At 34.8% G+C, this 17,366-nt stretch overlaps 2 protein-coding genes across 2 annotated transcripts; one reads left to right on the top strand and one right to left on the bottom strand.

Annotated features, from left to right (window-relative positions):
- Window positions 1-4: 4 nt before the first annotated feature.
- Window positions 5-4,989, bottom strand: LOC6044829 (RING finger protein narya). Its single transcript, XM_001862242.2, has 3 exons — window positions 4,795-4,989; window positions 4,261-4,724; window positions 5-182 (listed from the first exon to the last, which is right to left on the bottom strand). Exons 1-3 carry the CDS (start codon window positions 4,913-4,915, stop codon window positions 9-11), a joined length of 759 nt encoding a protein of 252 aa, XP_001862277.2. The 5' UTR covers window positions 4,916-4,989; the 3' UTR covers window positions 5-8.
- A 164-nt stretch (window positions 4,990-5,153) lies between these two features.
- LOC119770336 (flocculation protein FLO11-like) lies at window positions 5,154-12,920 on the top strand. Its single transcript, XM_038265015.1, has 3 exons — window positions 5,154-5,277; window positions 5,610-5,763; window positions 11,386-12,920. The coding sequence occupies exons 2-3, from the start codon at window positions 5,614-5,616 to the stop codon at window positions 12,562-12,564; spliced, it is 1,329 nt and encodes a 442-aa protein (XP_038120943.1). The 5' UTR covers window positions 5,154-5,277; window positions 5,610-5,613; the 3' UTR covers window positions 12,565-12,920.
- The last annotated feature ends 4,446 nt before the right edge of the window (window positions 12,921-17,366 follow it).

Genomic DNA, 17,366 nt, shown 5'->3' with positions numbered 1-17,366 from the left:
CCACACCCTCAGGTGCGCTTGATCTGCATCCGGTGCAGCTGGTCGCTGATGCGGCCCGCCGACGGCGACACGTTGCTCGATGGGGTCGAGCCAAAGTCTACGGAGCGTGGCCGGGACGAGGACGAGTCGGAGGAGGTGGAGCTGTCCTTGCGCATGTCCAGGAAGGAGTCGCGGGAGCGTTGCTGGAAGGAGGGAAGGGGGGTCGTTGAGATTACGAGTTATTCAAAGAAATTGTTGAAGGATGGAAAAAAAATTAATTATAAATTCCCTAACTCTAAGATTTTTAAATTCTAAAATTCCTTAAAGCTTGAGATTCTACATTTTCAAAGTTCTAGCGTGCCTTTCGATCAACAATGATATGGAAAGGACTTTCAGGGTTGTTATGGACGGCGCGGATTTGCTGGATAATGCTGGATTTCGAGCGGATGGCAATTTTGATGAATAAAATTATTGAAGGAGATATAAATATATTCAGGAACCAGGATAATATTTTTTGCATTGAGTGAAAAAACTTCGATTTCTTAGAAGTTGTTACTGAAACTAAATTGTTTATTTTCCGAAAATTTTTGTTTGTATTTTCTTAAGGGGTTACATACATGTAAAAAATAACAAAAAATATATTACTGAATATTTATTAAATCCACTAAAAAGATGATTATTAATCACTCCTGAAAGTTTCGTGAAGATATTTAATGATTAAACTGATTTAGAGACGATTTATGCTCAAAATTTTGCCATGCGCAAAGTGGGCTTACTAACTTTGTTGGCATTTTTGTTTAAACCCCGAGTTGATTTACGGGTGCCACGATATCTCGAGATGGGATGGACTAAATTGGCTGAAATTTGAGGTGAAGACTCTCAAGATGTATCCCGTGTGCATGACGAAGCTCAATTTTAAAATTTGTGTGTTTTTTTTTAAATAAACTAACTTTTTTTTCATAAAAAAACACAAACATATTTTAATCATTTTTTAAAGTAAGCTTTTTGAAAATCGGGCTTCGTCATGCACACGGAATCGGTTTAACGAGTCTTCACCAAAATTTTGAGCCGATTTGGTCAAGACAGTGTTGAGCTATCGTGGCACCCGTTTTTTTAAACTGCTAACTTGAAATTGCTATATCTCGGCAATGATGTACCCAAATATCTTTCAAATTCGTTTTGTTTGTAGGTGAAAATGTATATCTTTTTTCAGGGCATTCAACTGAAAAAAGAATTTAAAAAAAAGTTGAAATGTGTGCTCATACTAATCACTAACATTTTTGCCGATTTACATGTATATAACCCCTTAATTGTTTCGGTGGGCCTATTGTGCTCAAATCCCAAATATGAGCTTGATTGGACTGAAGCTGGCTTCCGCCTTTGAATTATAGATCGGATTTTTTGAATCTAAATTCCAAAAATCCTAGAGAAAAACATAAAAAGATCAATACATTTAAAAACGAAAGCTCAAACATTCAAAATTTAAATTTTCGGAAATTCAAAACTTCTGTGATTTTTCATTTTTTTTTTAATCAAAAAAAAAATGAAATTCTTGTTTTTAATATTTAACATTAATTTTCAAAATTTTAAAAAAATCCGAAATTTCCTTAAATTTTTATATTTTTTAATTCTTAAATTCTTAGATTCTGAAATTTTTTAATTCTAAATTCTTAAATTCTTAAATTCTTAAATTCTTAAATTTTTAAATTCTTAAATTCTTAAATTCTTAAATTCTTAAATTCTTAAATTCTTAAATTCTTAAAATCTTAAATTCTTAAATTCTTAAATTCTTAAATTCTTAAATTCTTAAATTCTTAAATTCTTAAATTCTTAAATTCTTAAATTCTTAAATTCTTAAATTCTTAAATTCTTAAATGCTTTAATTCTTAAATTCTTAAATTCTTAAATTCTTAAATTCTTAAATTCCTAAATTCTTAAATTCTTAAATTCTTAAATTCTTAAATTCTTAAATTCTTAAATTCTTAAATTCTTAAATTCTTAAATTCTTAAATTCTTAAATTCTTAAATTCTTAAATTCTTAAATTCTTAAATTCTTAAATTCTTAAATTCTTAAATTCTTAAATTCTTAAATTCTTAAATTCTTAAATTCTTAAATTCTTAAATTCTTAAATTCTTAAATTCTTAAATTCTTAAATTCTTAAATTCTTAAATTCTTAAATTCTTAAATTCTTGAATTCTTAATTCTTAAATTCTTAAATTCTTAAATTCTTAAATTCTTAAATTCTTAAATTCTTAAATTCTTAAATTCTTAAATTTTTAAATTCTTAAATTTTTAAATTCTTAAATTCTTAAATTCTTAAATTCTTAAATTCTTAAATTCTTAAATTCTTAAATTCTTAAATTCTTAAATTCTTAATGTCTTAAATTCTTAAATTCTTAAATTCTTAAATTCTTAAATTCTTAAATTCTTAAATTCTTAAATTCTTAAATTCTTAAATTCTTAAATTCTTAAATTCTTAAATTCATAAATTTTTAAATTCTTAAATTCTTAAATTCTTAAATTCTTAAATTCTTAAATTCTTAAATTCTTAAATTCTTAAATTCTTAAATTCTTAATGTCTTAAATTCTTAAATTCTTAAATTCATAAATTTTTAAATTCTTAAATTTTTAAATTCTTAAATTCTTAAATTCTTAAATTCTTAAATTCTTAAATTCTTAAATTCTTAAATTCTTAAATTCTTAAATTCTTAAATTCTTAAATTCTTAAATTCTTAAATTCTTAAGTTCTTAAATTCTTAAATTCTTAAATTCTTAAATTCTTAAATTCTTAAATTCTTAAATTCTTAAATTCTTCAATTTTTAAATTCTTAAATTCTTAAATTCTTAAATTCTTAAATTCTTAAATTCTTAAATTCTTAAATTCTTAATGTCTTAAATTCTTAAATTCATAAATTTTTAAATTCTTAAATTCTTAAATTTTTAAATTCTTAAATTCTTAAATTTTCAAATTCTTAAATTTTTAAACTCTTAAATTCTTAAAATTCAAAAATCCTAAATTTCTAAATTCCCAAATTCCTAAATTCCTAAATTGCTAAATTCCTAAATTTTTAAATTATTAAATTTTTAAATTCTTAAATTCCTGCAGGGGTTGGACAAAATGATCGGGACAGGAAATTTTTTGTCAAAATTCAAATCTTCACAACTTTGCGATAATTAAACAGATTTTGATGATTCAAGAAGCTTAAGGCAGGAAAATTGTTCTAGTTTTTGAATAAGTAGTGGCTACCGGAGATGTTCCGGATTCTCCGGGACCGTGTCAAAAAGCCACTTGGCATTTTGGCTGAGATGATATTTTCACTTAATCTTTATTTTATTCCTGAAAGTACAACTCTAGTCCAGTCAAATGCAACCTGGAGCATAAAAATTCGTTGAAAATCCGCTGAGACTATTTCCGTAAAAAAGACCCGGATCAGGTTTCAGTCGAAATTCCTCTTGCGACGGCTTAAACTTCATGAAATGCCTTGAAAAAGCTTTTCGGAAACATAATTTGAAGAATGTTCAATTCTGGCCACTTTCGGAACCTCCCAGGAGATCCCCCAGGAAATCTGTAATAATGACAATTTGTATGTTTTGTTCAAAACACGTAATGCGACGGCTCAAGCTTAATGTGTTTCAATGATAAACTATTTGAGAACACAAAACGGCTCTTTGCCAATATTGGCCACTATCCGGATTCGCAAGGGAACCGGTTTCAGAAAGGTTAGATGTTTTGCAGAAGGATTCCTTTGGCTTATTCGCTGTTTTCAAATACTTTTACAGCCAATTTTACTTTTTTTGAATGTTTTGACTTGCCTTAATTAAAATAAACCATCACCTTTCAAAAAATCATTTTACAAATATTGGCAGCTTGTCAAATCAACAAATCTGTAATTTTCTTTACATTTTAGATTCATTCCAATTGAATTTGGTGGAATTTCAGATCGAATCCCGTTTAGAGGTGGAATTAGGATGTAGAGGGCTAGGGTATAAAAATGTATGGGGAATAGTTATCGGGGAACGTGATATACACTCAAACCCCGATGGTTTGACACCAACTGTTGTCAAACGAACGGGGTCACATTTTAGTTTGACACCCTTTTTACACGGAGTTCACACACACTACCAAACGTTTGTTTTGATAGTGTGCGTGAACGCCGTGTAAAAAGTGACAGTTCGTCACTTTTTAGTTTGACTTTGACCAACCAACGGGGTACAAACTAAAAAAGTGACCAACCACCGGGGGTTGAGTGTAATTGATATGTCGAGCATACTTAACTTACCGATCCCCTTGACCTCCTGGACTGCCGGTCCGAATCGAAAAACTCTTCCCCGGACGAGGAATTGCTCTGTCCCTGGGTCGGTGGCCGAACCCGGCTGCCGCGCGACTGCAGCAACAGTTCGGCACTTTCCGGCGACAGACCCGCGCTCTGCGACTGCCGGATGGCCTCCTGCAGGCTTTTGCGCTGCTCGCGACATTTGTCAAACTTGCGCTGATAGTCCACGATCTTTGCCCGCATCTGCTGCTCCATCTGGTCGGCTTTGTGCAACTTTTCCCCGGTGGTCCCGAGCTGCAGGATCAGATGCTTTTTCTGCTTCATTTGAAAAATGATCGACTTGCTGGCCGCCTCGATCGGCTTGAACGGTTCCGGGTTGTACAGGGCTTTTTCCTTGGGGTCCATCTCGTTGGCGATTTCGTGAAATTTCAGGCCCTGCCGTTGGCATATCGGACACGACTGGCCGCGGTCTAAGGGGTGGAAATGAGAGATTATTATAGAAATTTTTATAGGTTTTCGCTACCGGAAGTGACATCTTACTGGTGTAAACTGTGCAATTCCGGCATAGCACGTGAAGGCAACTGGTCTGATAGAACTTGCGGTCCTTTCTACTAAACAGGTAGTAGCAGTGATTGCAGTGGATCCACTGTGGCGGAGCCATCGAAAAGTTACAGGTAGTTCAATTCTTATTCTAAAATCAATTAACTACTAAAATTGAACGATAAACAAAACGTGATTTTGTGATGATTCAAATTTCAACTGTCACGTGTCACCAGTGACAAACTATAATACAGACATTCCAACAGAAAGGTATACAGATTTAATTTTTTTGGCATCGCTGACAGCAACAACGCGACAGCTGACAGCCAGAAAGAGACAGCAAATGTTGTGTGCTCTCACTCACTCCCCCTCTCTCTCTGATCGAAGAACAGTTTCGGGATTTTGTGCAAGTGGCAGTCGTGTTGTGTGGAGGAATTTTAAAATCGCAAATATCGCATCAAAAGTGAACAACTGCACCAAAAAGTAAGTGAAAAATCATTGCCCAAGCTGCGCAGCGCAACATTTCGCTACTCGTGGTTTGTTTTGGTTTAGCACGGCGCGAAAAAAGTCAGCTGGAAAAGTGCGCGCTAATTTTCCCAAGCCTACTTTGCCTCAGCACTACATATTTGCCTCCGTAAGCAGAAGGAAAATCGACTCGCAGAACACTGTCCCACGAGGAGAACAAGAGAACGCGAGAGCGAGAGAGGCAGTGCTCTTATTCGTATTTCCCTCTTCAAGGCTTTCTACACATTCCACCACACTGAAAAGCAGGGTTTTCCTTTTGTTTTACTTCTTTTTTTTTCCTCTCTTGGCAGAACGATGAATGAGAACATAACGAAAATATGTCGGATATGCCTTACCGAGGGATCGCGGAATATTTTCCAGCGAACCGTTGCGCACGATGCCCTCTACAATGTGTCCTCGTTGAGTAGGATTTCGGAAAAGCTGCGCTATGTAACGCTGCTGAAGGTAGGTTTTTATTTTTCAAAAAATATATTTAATGAACTTAATACTACATGAGTCACTTATGAGATTATGAGCTGCCAGAGCAAAGGAAATCGTGGAAAAGTTTTCCACTCGCTTTCCCGAGAACAGCTTGTGGCAGTGCTGCCAAGATTGTTGACCTCGATTACATTGTGAACAATGCTTATTATTTAACAACTCAACTCGATTTCAAACAAAGTAGGCAAATTAATTATTCAAAGGCAAGCTTGAAATCTAGAACAATTTGAGTAATGTTGTTCGATATTAAATTTTGAAAAAAATGTCTTAACCACTTTTAAAACAAGCCAAATGCATTGAGCAAGCATCCTCCAAAAAGGGAATCGTCCCAGGGCCAAGCCATAAACAAATCGGTTCGCGTTCTTTTTCGTGGCATGTGCGCCTCCTTCTCGTAAACAACTGTGCAACAAGTTGCTGTATTTTGCACTCAAAGAGTCGATCTCAAGTGCTCTTTCTCTCTTCGTTGCTGTTGAAATGTCGAATGCAAAGAATGTCGAAGTTCTTGATGAAAAGCATATTTCGTGCTAAATTTCAAAAAATCCAAAAAATCAGTACATATTAATTTCAAATTTTTACAAATTTTTCACTTCGGATAATCGAATGACGAAAAAAATAATTTTCGTTGTATTATTTTTGATTGTAGAGTTCTAAACTACTCTAAAGTAATTAAAAATTTTAAATCTTAGATGGAGGCCAAAATTGCGGTGATGAAGTAGGAGCAGGGGGCAGAATGGGCCGCCTAATTAAAATTCGCCAAAAACCATAGAAAAACATACAAAATTTGTAAATTTAATTTATGAATTCAGTGTAGTAGGCTTATGCTTTGGGATGTTCCCTTCAATGTTGTATACTTGCAGGGTTGTTACGGACGGCGCGGATCGCGCGGATGGCGCGTATCGCGCGGATCTGGCGCGGATTTGCTGGCTAATTTTGCTCAGGCGCGGATTGGGCGCGGATAGCAATTTTGATAAACAAAATAATTGAGAACGATAGAAATTCTTTCAAATTACAAAGGAAAATATTATTAAGAATTAAATGAATTCAATCTTTTTCGTTAAGTGCGAAAATATCAATTTCTTAGAAGTTGTAAATGAAAAAAAAATTCTTCTAAAAATTATTGATTGCTTTTTTTTGGCGAGGAAAGATAGCAATATAGCCCACTCATCTTCCACGGCTTGTGGATGTAACTTCTGGAGGTCCTGGTCAATAACGGAGAAGCAACTGCGGGTGGGCACCAATGCTTATGCTTAAAAATTATTGATTGCTTTATTTTCTTAATACGAAACTTTGAAATAATCTTCAATGAGCGATTTTTTTTAATGTATTGAGATTTGTTATATAAATTTAACATAACATTAGAACTCAATATTTTTAAATCATCTGCTTAACAATTCCAAAAAATACCAATTTTATTAAAATCAAAATAACAAAATTCGAAAAATTAAAGAATTTTAAAAATTCAAAGCTATGAAACTTTTTATATTTTCTGTGTTTTTTTTTCAAAAAAAAAAAATTTTTTTTGGTTTATTGAAAAAATTCAAAATTCTGTTGCCACTCTGATTCAGGTAGAATTGATTCTATTCCCAATTATCACAACATGACGAAATCCACTTAGAAATTTGCTAAAATTTCCGTCTAAAAGCGAAATGTAATGTTAAAATTAAAAAAATAAGAAATCTGGAATTCAACAATTTGAAACTTCAGAATTTACATGTTCAAATAATAATAAAAAAAGAATTCATAATTTGAACTTGTCAAAACTTACCGACTCAAAAAACTTAAAAAAGTACGAATTATTAAATTGAAAAATTACGAAAATATTACAATTGATTTTTTTGCTAATTTTTTATGTTTTTAGAAAGTTCTTAAGTTATCAAATTGTTAAAGTATTAAATTTTTAAATTATTAGATTATTATTAAACTTTAAAATTATTAAATTATTAAATTTTTAAATTATTAAATTATTAAATTATTTAATTATTAAATTGTTAAATTATTAAATTATTAAATTATTAAATTATAAAATTATTAAATTATTAAATTATTAAATTATTAAATTATTAAATTATTAAATTATTAAATTATTATAATATTAAATTACTATGTTACTAAATTACTAAATTATTCAATTTTTAAATTATTAAATAATTACTGTTTTGCCATTTTCTTAGTTCGGATCATTTTCGGAGTCATATTATAGTTTAGAGAAATTTAGAGAAGAAAAAATAGAAATTTTGTGTTTCGATTTTCCAGAGTTGATTTTTGGCGAGAATTATCAAGTACTAAATCCCTAGATTTTATAATTGGTGATTTATTTTAGGGGTTTAAATTTTTTTTCCTGAATTTGTTTTTTAAGCAACGAAATTTAAAGTGTCGCAAAAAATGCTAATATTGTTTCAGAAATGGCAATAAAGGTTCCATTTGGTACAGTTGGGATATAAATCCACAACTGATCAACGGTACTGATCCAAATGCCTTCTGTATTATTCTTTTTTCGTTTAAAATTTCATTCATTATGTTACTCTCTTCTATGTTTGTCGCGATTTTTTTTACATGGCGCGGATTTGGCGCGGATTGGGTTTTGGGGTCGGCGCGGATCTGGCGCGGATTTTGTTTCGACTTTTCCGTAACAACCCTGTACTTGGTTGATGAAAATTTTCAGCTTAAAACTATTTTTGAGCCGCTTAAAAAAAGAGTTTTTTCGCCTACTTTCCCTGGGTGTGGGGCAGAATGGGCAGTGCGTGGCCGAATGGTTACGCTGTCCGCTTTGTAAGCGGATGATTCTGGGTTCGATTCCCATCTGCTGCAACCTTCCATCGAATGAGGAAGTAAAATGTCGGTCCCGGCCTTGGTTGTTAGGCCGTTAAGTCATTCCAGGTGTAGGAGTCGTCTCCATGCCATAAGTACAAACAACACACCAAACCAAGCCTACTCCGGTGGAATCACTGGCGGCGGTTGGACTCGCAATCCAAAGGTCGTCAGTTCAAACACTGGGGTGGAAGGTTCCTTGGAGTAAAAAGAGGTTTGCGTGCTCTCCCCATTCAAGCCTTCGGACTCCTAGGTTCGAGCAGAAACTTGCAATAGAGACCACAAAAGACCTGGGGGTCGTTAATGTGGATGGTTTGATTTTTTTTTTTTGGGCAGAATGGGCCACCTTAGAAAACAAGCCATCTTGTCTAATAAAACGTTGAAGGGAGACAATAAATGATTAAAGCAAACTTTCTAACATAGTTTCCATGAAGTTAGACTACTTTTATGAAAATAGTCACTTACCAAGACATACATCTTTGAAAATAGTTTTTATATGTTGAAATAAGACACTATTTTTTTCAAATAAGCATCAAAACAACTAAAAAATCAACTAATGTTGCATTAAACGTGATTTGTGAACCCACCAGGAGCGACATAATCCATTTAACCTAAATTTCAAAACTTTTGATTGTTTTTATAAGGCAGGAAAAGTGTGGTCCATTCTGCCCCCAAGTGGATTTTAATTTAACACTTCCACCACCAAGCCTCTAAATTGATTTGAGGTTACGTTGTTGTGTGATTACCTTCGTAATAGATCCTGGTAACATTATAAACATTGAACAAACTTTTTCAAACAATCTAACTTTCGAGAAAGCTTATTTAAGGAACTCGAAATAAACAACATTTGCGTGGTTTTGTCAATAAATTTATAATTTTTCATAACTCGATAAATACAATGAATTCAAAAGTGGTTTTCGGTGTGGTGATGTTATTTGACTTCCTTTATAAGACCCTTGCCTTACAGTTGGTTTAAATCCATTCTAAAGCCCAAAACCAAGGGTGGCCCATTCTGCCCCCATGGGCCATTCTGCCCATGTATTTTGTAACTTAACAGGCCATTTACTATTTAAATTTAACTAAAAATAAAATAAAATAAAAATTGAAGTTTTTGTAATTAAATTTAAGAATTTAAGAATTTAAGAATTTAAGAATTTAAGAATTTAAGAATTTAAGAATTTAAGAATTTAAGAATTTAAGAATTTAAGAATTTAAGAATTTAAGAATTTAAGAATTTAAGAATTTAAGAATTTAAGAATTTAAGAATTTAAGAATTTAAGAATTTAAGAATTTAAGAATTTAAGAATTTAAGAATTTAAGAATTTAAGAATTTAAGAATTTAAGAATTTAAGAATTTAAGAATTTAAGAATTTAAGAATTTAAGAATTTAAGAATTTAAGAATTTAAGAATTTAAGAATTTAAGAATTTAAGAATTTAAGAATTTAAGAATTTAAGAATTTAAGAATTTAAGAATTTAAGAATTTAAGAATTTAAGAATTTAAGAATTTAAGAATTTAAGAATTTAAGAATTTAAGAATTTAAGAATTTAAGAATTTAAGAATTTAAGAATTTAAGAATTTAAGAATTTAAGAATTTAAGAATTTAAGGATTTAAGAATTTAAGAATTTAAGAATTTTGTATTTTGCAATTTAAAAATTACTGTATCTCGAAGCCGTTGCATCGTATCAAAAAGTGGTCAGGAAATTGGACGGGCTTTCTTGAAAAAAAAAAAAAAAAAAAAAAACACTTTTATGTATTTTTTTGATTTTTTAGTTTAAAAGTTAAATTTAAAAGTGATGTCACGATTTTTTTTCCGTTCAAAATTTTTGAGGAGATAGCCTAAGTTGTTACAAAACTGACGACTGACGAAAAATGCAGGATGGTATGTCTCTCCTAAAAAATACAAACATCTTTTACTTAAACTGTCTTTTTGAAAAGTGGTCTAAACCAGGCCTGCAAAATGTTTCCAACCCAGCGTACACATGAAGCAAACCAAAATGTCAGTTCACTGCTAGCATCTGACTGTAAGCCTACTGTGTCCGTTCAACCACTGCCGCCTGACTCGTGCCGGTCGGCTGCTGGAGAATGAGAGACGTGAAAAAATGAGCTACACTCACTCAATTCGTGTCGTATGACTGACTCGTAAAATCCTCTCTAAACACTATTTTGACTATTTTTAAACAATTGAATGGTTCTAGACTGTGCAAAACACTCAAAACAACCATAACTTATATTCAAAATTACATTTCCACGCATAAATACCAACTTTTTGTGTAAAAACTTGTTTCTTTATGTGTATGCGTGCAACGTCGAATGAGCGTTGGTCGACTACTGCCTCGCATTGCAGCTGCTCAGTGAGCTAGGGCACTCACGACTGAGTCGGATTTGTTTATGTCACGGTTTTGCGGTTCAGTGATTGGATCTGAAAAAATCGTGTATGCGTCGCCGATTTTCGCGTCAGGACCCCTGACATTTTCAGCTCTGGTCTAAACGTCATTAGCATGATGGCAGTAAAAGCTCTGGAACTTGTTTACAACCTGGCAACCAGAAATAGTGTGACATTAACAAGGCGACAAAGTTCGTTATCCGATTTCGAATTTGGACATTGGAGCCTACGGACTATGGACAAGATTTGGATAATACAAAATCAAATAATTTATATTTTTCTTGATCACTTTTAAATTTTAGAATTCCTTTTTTTGGATTTTAACATAAGTTTCTTGAATATAAAGCTATTAAGTTTTGGAAAATTTAAATCATTTTTTTTATTCAAATTTCAGATCGACGAAATGGAAAACCTCCCCCCGATGATCTGCGACCTGTGCATCGTGCAGCTGAACGTCGCGTACAACTTCAAGCGCCAGGCCAGCGAGTCCGACACCAAGCTGCGCCAGTACCTGATCGAGAACGGCATCGACATCATGAAGGACCCGCTCGCACTGCCCGCCCCCATCGTCACGTCCCCTCCCGCCCCATCCAACCCACCAACATCGACGTCGTCGTCGATTCTCCGACCGGCCATCGCTGCCGCCCCCGGCAGCCGAACTGCCGCACGGGTCAACTCTACGGCCTCGTCGGCGGTGCTGGAGATTCCCGCGAACAATCGACTCGCGGGACCTCTGCCTCAACACGTCGTTCAGCGCCAGCTGAGACCGATCCGGATCAAGGTTGAAACGCCGGAAACGGCGACGGAGCGATCTTCCGAGGGTGGGGATTTGCTTTCTAACTCGGAGATTTCCCCGCTGAGTTCGGTGACTGCGGTTCCGGTCGCTGTTGTGGCGGAATCTGCCTCCCCGGAGGCGAGTAAGACCGTCACGGTGGAGAGTTCTCCTGCCTCGAGCAAGGCCAGCGCGTCGGAGCGTAACAACGGTGCCATGGTGGTGGTCTCCAGCGAGAACGTTAGCATGCAGGGCGATGAGGATTTCGTGCAGAATATTTTGGGATCGAACAGTAGCCTTGCGAGCAGGCCGGCCGAAAGTGACAAGCAGTCAGAATCGACTGCCGGCAAGGACAAGGACAGTAGCTCGTCCACGGAGCAGAGCAACAAGCGGGTGAAGGCGCTGCTGTCGAAGCTGACGATCAACATGGTCAACAGCGCCAAGTTCCCCAAGTCGAAGCTGCGGACGAAGCCGAAAAAGCAACCAAAGTCCGTTGCGAGTCCGGCCATCAACAAACGCAAGCGACACACGCTGGACTACGCGCAACTCTTTACGAAACGCTCGAAGGGAAACGATTCTTCACCGAGCGTGACGGATTCGCCGAATCGACGAAGGAGGAACGTTAGCAACGTGATCAATGCGAACAAGCTGCGCTCGCTGGGGGAGAAGATTCGTGCGGGAAAGGAATCGTCCACTGGTGTCAGGCGTTCGGTTGGAGACGAGCCGAAACGGCGCAAGGCCTTCGTACAGCTGGACTCGGCTGAGGTGGAACCGTCCTCATCCCGCGTGTCGCTTCCTTGACTAAGAATCAAACAGGAAAAATGCTATTGAGGAGATTAGGTGCTAAGGGCTCTAAGCTGTTGCTAAATTCGGTAGAGATTAATTGTAGGTAAAGCCGTTGTACGATTTGCGCCTGAAATGCTTGATAGTTAATTTATTGAATTCGTAACTTATTTTATTTAGTTCATTCCTTTTTTATTCTCTTATATACTAAGCACAATACTGTAGTGAACTTGGACATAGCTAAAGACGAGCATTTCAGGAAAGCTCGTACAATACTTATAAATTTTAGAAAATAAGAAAAGAATTGTTAAAATGACACAGTTAAGGTGCATCCGTTGCTTTAGGCGCATATCAAAATTGCCTCCAGATGAAAATCAATCCCACTTTTTGAACAAAAAGGTATGTTATTTGACGTGCCTTACAAGAAAGTAGATCAAATGTATTAGAAGATTACAGCACTAAGTGTAAAAATATCGAAATATCGTTAAATAGACGTAAATTATTGCAAACATTCAGTTTAATTCTACATTTGATACTATTGTTAACGACCATTACAAAAATAAACACTGATGCTCGGTTTGTTTAGAAGTAGAAAAATAAAACCTACAATTCTTAATTCTTTTGATATCACATGACCTGCATTTTGAAAATGATGTTAATTTGTTCATCGACCATTCAATCGCTCTCTCCGCCTGAAGTCTGTTGGGGGTTGTCGTGCTCGCTCTCAACCTCTCTCTCTCTCTCTCTTCGTCGATTCGCGTTTTGCGTTGTGCCCCAGCTGGAGCTGTTGCTGCTGGAACTGGTCGAGGAGAAACGTGTAGCTTTGTTGACGACGCGAGTCATCATAAGGGGTTACCCCCCCAAAAAGAGATTGCTAAAATCGACTGCTGCTAGACGACGATCACCAAAAAGATGTTCTAATGTAAGCTTTACCAGGGTAGCCACTCAAGTCGGGAAATCGGGAAAGTCGGGAAAAAGTCGGGAATTCGCCAAAATGCATGAAAAATCGGGGGGCATGAAAAATTCCTTCAAAAAATACAGATTTTTTAATTTTCATGCATCATTTTTGTATGGAAAGCTAACAAATTTGTATGGAAAAGTATGAACATGAGAGACGCAAATTTGTATGGAAAAGTATATGGACAAACTAACGATGCAAAATGGCTTCTTTGGGCATACCGAAGGTACCAAAAAAGTTTCAGCCGGATTTAAAAATACAAAAATTAAAATTCATAAAAAGATCGATTTCGTCGATATCTGCTCTTTAGCAATACAGTCCAGACTCGATTATCCGAGGGTTTGTATGGGACTTCGGATAATCTAATCAGGAACAAAAAAAATCGTTATCGTATTTTGTTCACTAGCGTGCACAGGGTGGGGCAACGTGGGGCAACTGCCCCACCATCCTCAGAAATTTGTTCTACATTTGGTCAGGGGGTGTCCACAAATGACGTATTTTTCAAAATGTCCATATTATTGCCCCACCTTCCTCAAAGAGCTGGGCACGCTAGTGATTTTGTTATTTTCTTGTTTTTAACATAAAAATTTAGTGCTACGACCCCATTTTGGTCGAATTTGAGTTGTTGATTGCAAATAAAATGCCATTTTGGCCGCCATCTTGGATTTAAAAATTCTAAATCATTTTAGCGTAGTTTAGGGGCAATACCTAAGCTCGACAGTCAAAAATTAGGCAACGATTTTTTTTTCGTGAGTCGATTATCCGAAGTTTAAGCGGATAATCGAAGTGAAATTTTTCCGAGGCCTTCGGATAATCGAGTCTGGACTGTGAAATATTGATAGTTTAAAGTTTTAGTTATACTTTGATATTGTAATATGTTTAAATGTTTTTGGTTTAAATTCAATCATTCTGTATGTTTGAATTTATTTTTTTATCATTTCCATATTAATTTCGGTATCAATTAGTAAATTGAAAATGGTGCAAGAAAACAAACGTAAAAATGTGAAATATAATAATATGAAAATTGTATTGTTGTCTTAAAATGAACAGATAGATAATTAATTTAAATTTTAATCAGTTTACAAATATTTACTTAAAAAAGAAGTTTTTTCATGGAAATAGAATGTTGGAATGAGAGAAGAAATATAAAATCTTTTTTTTTAACTTTTCAGTGATAAAGTTTTATTTAAAAAAAAGGTTAAAAAAGCAAATTAATCATAAAGATTGCAAAAAAAAATGCCATTAAAAAAATCCAAAATTGGTCTAGAAATTGATTAGCAATATATATTTTTTAAAAACTTCAAACATTCGAAAAATAACGAATTAAAAACTATTCAATAAATAATTTTTTTGCGTTTTTATTTTTTTTTATTTGTAAACTAATTTAAAAATATTTTGTTAAATATTTGAGTAAATGTGCGCAAATAATGTTTTTTTGAATCCAACTTTCGCTTCAATAAATTTCATAATGCCCCTTTTTATATTTAGTGTTGAGGAAATTAAACTTTAAGAAACTTGAAACGACCAATCAAATTTAAATGTTTTTGAAAAGTCAATGATATCAGGGTATTGAATTGCTATCGACGAAGACATTGCAATACAATTTTAATCAATTAAAAATAAAAATAATCATATCTTTAAGTCTATACATCCAATTGAAATGTGGCCAAAGACAAACTTATGGGAAATTGGACGAGATTTCCGGTAAAAATACTTTCGAGACTGAAAAACCAAGTCTGTCATAATTCCCAAAACCATCAAAAAACCTATTTTTTCAACATTTTTATTTTTAAAACCGCTGTAACTTCACAACGATTCGACTTAGGACAATGGTCAATGGTCAATATGAATACTTTTATGTAAAATTGTCTGGAAAATCGACTCTCGTGTTCGGTTTTTGAAAATTTTGATGTTTAGAGCACTTTTGAAAAAACAGTTTTAGTAAATGATTTTAGTTTTTTTTTTTAGGTGAGCTGCTCCATCTTGCATTTTTCGTGAGTCTTTTTGTAACATTTTAGGCTATTTTCCAGTGCTGTTAAACGTTAATTAACGTTAACGCGTCCGTTAATCGTTAAAATTAACGAGAACGCGAACGGAGCCTACGTTGATCTTAACGAGAACGTGAACGGAGCACGTTAATTAACGTCGTTAATTAACGTCGTTAATCAACGCGTTAATCCTTCTGAGGCCCCGACTTTGAGGGCCTGTATCTCAAACGGTAACATCTAGCGGGTTACTTCCAGTTGCATTTACGGGCATTAACAGTGACTATGAGTTCCCGGTGAGGTTATTTGTCCAAAGTTACCACCGGTTCCGGCAACCTGAACATCCGTCAAGCATGTTTTTTTAAGGCTTTTGTCATTCAATCGACATTTGAGCCAATGTTATGAAACGTTGTTTGTAGTACATAGGTACACTGACTACCTTGGGTCAGTTCAGGTATCTATTACCCGAACCGATTCCATGGTACCACGCAAATGGTTCCGATGATTGTGATATTCAAAAGTCGACATATTACTTATCAAATTTAGTGAAATGAAACTCATTAATCAGCTATTATCATGCCGGTGTCCTTTGACCCGATCGGGCCAATCCGGAACCGGTTACCGGTGACCGGAGGAAGTGTAGCGAGTATAGGAAAAGTCCTTTCATGCGACTTATCAAACATCATGAACGGCTTCGAGATACAGAAATATTTAAATTACGAAATACAAAAATATTTAAAACACTTACGCCCTTCTCAAATATCATTATCGAGTGTAAATGGCTCCATATTAGCAATAGCATTAGCATTAGCAATAAAGGTCGCACAATTCCGGATGGCTGCACAACGCTTATCTTGCTGTTTAACTGTAATTAAACGTATGATAGCACTAGACTCTCATCCGGTTACAATATTCCAACACGGGAGATACCATGTTTTCCTCTTTAGATGAGCGTGTAATACTATCCAGTAAGATAATGGGCTCCTGGCCGGTACCTTGCTAACCTCGGGGATTGGAAGGTATGTTAGTAAACATCTATCTAGAATGCGCAGAGATCTCTACGTCACCTAGTGGTATAGATGTTTGTAGGGAGGTTTTGGACTCAATGTTAGTAAATTGAAGTTTGTTTTTTTTAACACCGCCACCACCACCACCGCCAAAACCATACCATCACCACAAAAAGTCATGCTAGATTTAAATACAAATACATTACAAAACGAACACAACAATAAAACCATCTTCCTGGCCCTGCTGCCCACACGATACTAACGCGCAATAATATTAATAACCACAATGACCCCCCACTGCATGCATGACTTGAACATGAACACGAACATAGCACAAAGAGAACACCACAAAAATCCACCTTCCCATCACCACTGCTTGCACGATACTCTCGAGTGTAAATGGCTCCATATACACAAAAATGGCTTATATATGCCTATGATAACATGTCTACAAAGTTTCATTGAAATCGGAGAGGGTAGGGTACAACCGATTCCCTATTTGTCATGGAATTGCTCTATAAAGGACGTCAAATAACATCACCACACCGAAAACCACTTTTGAATCATTGTATTTTTCGAATTATGAGCAAATATGTAAATTTATTGACAAAACCACGCAAATGTTGTTTATTTCGAGTTTCTTATAAAAGCTTTCTCGAAAGTTAGATTGTTTGAAAAAGTTTGTTCAATGTTTATAATGTTACCAGGATCTATTACGAAGGTAATCAAACAACAACGGAACCTCAAATCAATTTAGAGGCTTGTTGGTGTAAGTAAATTAAAATCCACTCTGGGGCATAATGACCACCCTTTCCCTGCCTTATAAAACAATCAAAAGTTACGAAATTTGAGCTAAATGGATTATTTCGC

Source organism: Culex quinquefasciatus, chromosome 3, assembly GCF_015732765.1.
Source record: "Culex quinquefasciatus strain JHB chromosome 3, VPISU_Cqui_1.0_pri_paternal, whole genome shotgun sequence".
NCBI classification, from domain to species: domain Eukaryota; kingdom Metazoa; phylum Arthropoda; class Insecta; order Diptera; family Culicidae; genus Culex; species Culex quinquefasciatus.
The sequence above is the reverse complement of the archived record's forward strand: the minus strand, read 5'-3'. Positions and strand labels throughout refer to the sequence as shown.